Source organism: Austrofundulus limnaeus, unplaced genomic scaffold, assembly GCF_001266775.1.
Source record: "Austrofundulus limnaeus strain Quisiro unplaced genomic scaffold, Austrofundulus_limnaeus-1.0 Scaffold1213, whole genome shotgun sequence".
Taxonomy (NCBI): domain Eukaryota; kingdom Metazoa; phylum Chordata; class Actinopteri; order Cyprinodontiformes; family Rivulidae; genus Austrofundulus; species Austrofundulus limnaeus.
The window spans coordinates 28,873-34,440 of NW_013953615.1; the positions used below are offsets into that span (position 1 = coordinate 28,873).

At 41.9% G+C, this 5,568-nt stretch overlaps 1 protein-coding gene across 1 annotated transcript in view; it reads left to right on the forward strand.

The window, feature by feature from the left end:
* ptch1 (patched 1) overlaps nt 1–5,568 on the forward strand; it is a gene marked incomplete at its 5' end in the record, with an annotated part of 45,319 nt that overhangs the window by 28,511 nt on the left and 11,240 nt on the right. Inside the window, 2 exon segments of the mRNA XM_014031266.1 lie at nt 3,645–3,828; nt 5,134–5,414. Of these exon segments, the coding sequence (XP_013886720.1) occupies nt 3,645–3,828; nt 5,134–5,414 (465 nt within the window).

Below are 5,568 nucleotides of genomic sequence, written 5' to 3' on the forward strand. Positions count from 1 at the left end.
ATATTGCCCCTTTAAACCAATAGTCAGTTTCTGTGTGAGAGCTGCATAGGTGTTGCCTTCGTGATATTTGGTCATTTTGTGCACACGGGTTGAGTAGCGATGCTGTTTTCTGGTTTCTACTGRTGGCAGAGCCACCAGAAAGCCAGTGCATCATTAAAGAAAGTGAAAGATTACAATATTCTGCCTGCACGGCAACTGGAAGGGCTGTTGGGATTTTAACCACAACCTTAAAGCAAGAGAGGGGAAAAAAAGCATGAAAAATATGGAGCAAATGATGTTATCTTAATTATCTGACAATTTGCAGTTCAGCTGCTAAAGTGAGCCTTGTCTGGCACTGTCGAAGATTTTGTTATCCAGCAAAGACGCCAGTCAACCCAGTGAGCAGCTTAGATCTCAGATTGAGGTCTAGAGAGGAAATTTGCAGAAGATCAAATCAAGCTTCTTATATTTTAGTAAAAAGATACCAATATGCTGATAATGAGATTGAGTGTGGGGAAAAAACAGGAGGAAATGAGAGGAAAGTCTGTGGAGCTAAGGAAATTAGCTCGGCTTGAACCAGACATCAGAGGATTGCATGTGTTTTTTTTTTTCTTTATAATAAATTTTAATGTAGCACTGCGTTTTGTAAACAGATGTAGATCCATAGCTGCGTTATTTGGCAACTGAAGTGAAAACAGATAAGGAGCTGAATAAATATAAGAAACTAAATTCTTGGCCAGGATTCCTGCAAACCTCAGACACCAAACAAACCATTTTCCTGTCAACACTGAGGTCATTTTAATCAAATGTTCTCCGCTCGGCTGAATTTTGTTTCTTTATATTTATAATATGTCTGTCGTAATGTTTATATTTATATATGTCTACATGTGAGGATGAAGGCTTTCATTGCTTTCTAGTCATATGTTTTGGTTATTTGCTCTACACAATCAACCCAGTTGCATCGGTAAATGAGCTGACAGGAAGCACGGACGGGCTGTATGTGCGGCCCCGTGACATCACTTCCCTCCTMCCTGTGAGGCAAGTGCACTCATTTTGAGTTGTGGGGGCCGCCTGCAGAGCTGCCCGAGCTTCCCGTGACAGCTTGAAGACATGCCGTTGTTGCGTATCCCGCTGTTAAATTCAATTCAGATCCTCTGGAATCCGGCTCTTGCCCCTGCTCTCCCTCTCCCCGGCTTACCTTCACTAACTCCTGCCCTCTGTGCTCCGCTGCTGTGTCCTCCTTCACTGAGGCGCGCGCTGAAACATGTGGTTTCTTTGAGCCGGCGCTGCGTGTGCGTATGTATGTTTTGATTATGCGTCGCTCCTTCTGCAGTGGCAGCGAGCATCAGATTTTTTCTGCTGACCCCCTAGCAATAGTCACTGCTCTGTGTTTTAATTTGTTACGCCGTGTTAGGGTTCTGTACCGAAGAGCTGCACCTTTTGATCACTCCCTCCTGAGTTATCAGTTTCTGTGGTGACTGTTCCCTCCTTGTGTGAGGCAACGGAAAGGTGAAATTGCTGTGAGTGAGCTCAGAAGGAGGTGAGCCTGGAAAAGGAGGAAGAGGAGGCTGGAAAGCCATGCTAATGCTATCAAGAGTCCCTTTCTTTTTCGGGCCGGGTGAGTCTGTGGCGCCAGGCATTCTGGGTACCTATAGGGGTCAGGAGAACCGAGTGTGAGCAACATTTGTACAGATGTTGTGTTATTTTTATAGCTCTACTCCATTTGCTGGGTGGCATTTCCTTCAGTGTTAACAACCAGGTTAACTGCACACAGACGTGCCCAGGGACTCCAGCCAATTTTTTTTATTGTTACGCTAACTCAAGCAAATTTTCTTTTCTCGCTGCCCCCCCCCCCCACACACACACCTCAGCTTCTTTCTACATCCACATAACCCACTGAGTCCTGCTTCAACCCTGAAAAGCTCTCCGTAATTCTGTGGAAGATAGATTTATGGTTCCTAAAATGGAGAGTGGCGGAGCAGTACAGTAATGATTTTACCTCAAAGAGGAGTAGTCTTGTTAGGCCAGAGCCCTTTGCTTTCAATGAAACAAAAAAAAAAAAACACAAAACAAAAAACTGAAGTTCATGTTCATGATAAAATTGATTATTAAATTAGAAATCTTTACAAAAAGACAGAATTGTTCAACACGTTTGGTCATTTGCTGGATTTATAGATGTTAGCTTAAAGAAGCTAACAGATCAAAAAGGTGGTTCTGGAATCTAAATCTTGGATTTATTTTACTAAGTTATGTCAACAATTTCCACTTCATTGAGTTGAGTAAGTGTAAAGTGTCTTTCACAATTTCTTTCAGTGTTAATGTGAAAGTTCAGTTAGTTTAGTGGGAATTGTTGACATAACTTTAAGTAAATCCAACAATCTGTTTTTTGAGTGTACACATACAATAAATGGACGTAGTTAAAACGATTAATGTGGGACTTTTTGAGAAGACTCAAACGTGCATACATTAAAACAAGGTTTTGACAAAAATATCAACTCTGTAAAGTCCTTTTCTTTTTAAATCTCAACGTTTTGGTGCCAAAAAGGCAAATGAGTTTGTTTTAATAAAAATTATCATCTCCATAAAGAAAATAAATAATAACATTTGTAACTTCAGAATGGAATAGTGGGAACTTTGAAATCTTCTGCTTCTAACTGTAAAAAGAGATTCTCAGAAAAGTGTTTTTGTGTTACTTTTTTTTACAAATCAGTTCTATATGCACAGAACAACTGTAGTTCTTAGGCAAAACAATGTATCCAGATGCTAGAATTTTATTCTGTGATAATACGTAGCAATTTTAATAGCTAAAAGCCTAAATGGCTGATTATTTTGTAAAACCTGAAAATTTATTCTAAAAGGAGTTATATACCCCATTATAATAAAACAATCTGTCTACAGACTCATAAACTGAAACAAGTCTTCCTCTGAGTTAATATGTTAATTGTTATGTTAGTTAATATTCATAAACAACTAAATATCAACAGTCTACTAGGCTAGTTTTAAATTTCACTGCTTCATTCTGTTCATGTGATAACAAACAGCAAACTTAACAGCAAATGAAACATCAAATAAAATATTCTGTCTAGGTGCGTCAGCATGTAGAGAATCCTGACTAAAGAGTGCTGCGAGGCTTCCCGGCTAAAAATGTATTCAGAGTGGTCAGAACATTTGGCCTTAGCCTGGTCAGCAAGTGTCTGCTGTTTAAAAAAGGGAGAAGCTGATTCGACATTTTCCATGTTTTAATGTGGTGCGATGATTCTGGGAAGCTGCAATCAGGAGTTTTCAGAAAGGTAACCAGTGTTTGACGTGTTGATTTTTCTTTGGTCGGAAAGAGAAAAGGGGGCCAATATTTGTGTGGCGCTCGGTTTTCTTGCACTRGTGCGTGTGTTTAAAGAGGCATTTCTGTGGTTGGCTCACCTGTAAAATGTTATGATCAAGCATACCTTATTTCCACAATACCTTGTCATTTCCAGTATGTGCCGAACAGCTGCAAGCACCGCAGACTTTTTTCACCTCAAGTCCTTTTTTTTTTTTTACAATTGCCCCTTTTTTTCATTTTGAATCGTGAAGGACGTCGATTGTTTTAATTATTGACCACAGTAGAGCCGTTGAGGTGTGTCTGGTGGTATTTGAGTTATTAATTATTTCATTTGTGTGTTTTGTAGCTGCCTCGTCAGAGACTGGTGGATGCAGACGGGATCATCAACCCTAGAGCTTTTTACATCTACCTAACCGCCTGGGTCAGCAATGATCCTGTAGCATATGCTGCCTCACAGGCCAACATCCGTCCACACCCTCCTGAGTGGCTCCATGATCTTGCCGACTCCATGCCCGAGACACGTCTCAGCAGTAAGTCAGCCGTGATGATGCTGCAGGGTGCAATGTAATGGAGTCGCTGCTTTTTAGCTTACTTAGGTTCCAAAAAACGCAAATGCACGTTGTGTTGAATGAGCTCAAAGTGAGATAGTGGTCTTTACTATACCAGTGCAGTATATATGTGTGTGTGTAACCTCAGTGTTGTTGAGCCTGTGGTTGTAAAATGGTAAAGAATGGACTGCCCTTGGTTCCTAGCGTTACACACATTGACACACAAACACACAGAATAATAATAAAACTCATTGATCCCAAGCACATCACACAGCCTGTTCTTATTTCTTCGCCACATACTGAGTGCATAATCACATAAAATGCATCGCAAATGTTGTTATTTGAGTCTAGCTTTGTGATTTGGTGCGAGTCTGGAGGTTGTATTCAATAAAGTGAAGCTGGGTTTGGATAAGATGAACAATCGGATAACTAGCAAGAAGTCTGTGACGGGGGTATGTTTTTGGATAAGCAGAATGCAGTTCTTTAGTGTGTGTGTGTGTGTGAGCGCGCGCGCGCGCGCGTGTGTGTGTGTGTGTGTGTGTGTGTGTGTGTGCGTGCGTGAGAACCCCCAGAGCAGATTTCTGTTGCTCGAAAGCCAACAGTTTGTAATTGGAATTTATAGTTAAGATTATATTTGGTCACACCAATAGCTTCTGGCTAATTGCAGTTAAAAAAAACTCCTATACCCACCTTTCTCACATTCATCATATTTCTTTTAATATGAAAAATAAATTTATAAGTGAAGTATGCAGATGTGGAAGTGCTGAGTAATCCTCGAATGTTGCCAAAAGCATCTCAGAGTTACAGCAGACGTCTGAATAAAAACGTTGTTTTTCGAAACCAAGTATGACTTCACCGCCGTGTGACAGGCAGGTATACGTGTCCGTGCATCTATATTATGTTTTATGTGGTGGTGCTATGTTTAGGGTGTGGTAATGGCAGCAATCCTGACATTGTAATTACTGTGAATCAGCGTAAGTTCTGACAGTCTGCTGTGTCTGGAACTGATAGGCCCTCATTAGCCAGCCCTGGCCACAGACTGGCTAGGTTTCTGTCAATGGGGCTCTGTTTTGCACACCTCTCCCACCCCCACCACGTACACACACCACGTACACACTCGCTCGCAGATGCAGCTTCTCTTGGTACGAAGGTAAATTAGAGAGGGATAAAGCTCCGTATAAGGAAATTATCTTTGCAGCTTCACTTCATAATTTAACTTGGTGAAAATTCCTAAAGTAAAAGTCTTCAATTAATAATTTATTTCTTCCTCTCTGTGCCTTCGTCCAGTTCCTGCTGCCGAGCCCATCGAATACGCACAGTTCCCCTTCTACCTCAACGGGCTCCGGGAGACGCCACAGTTCGTGGAGGCCATTGAGAGCGTGCGGGCGATCTGCAACAACTACAGCCGACAGGGCCTGCCCTCCTACCCCAACGGCTACCCTTTCCTGTTCTGGGAGCAGTACATCAGTCTGCGCCACTGGCTTCTCCTCTCCATCAGCGTCGTGCTGGCTTGCACCTTTCTGGTGTGTGCGCTTTTTCTGCTCAACCCGTGGACSGCTGGCATCATAGTAAGTGTTGAAAACAAAGATATATGATCATAARTGTAGTAATTGAGGACTCATAAAACAGAACCTACAGCTGAAATTTTGACCTTGTTCATTTTGATGCCTCCACCCGAGGAGGCAACACTGTTCTTTGGTTGTCCGTCTGTGCGTTACTGGG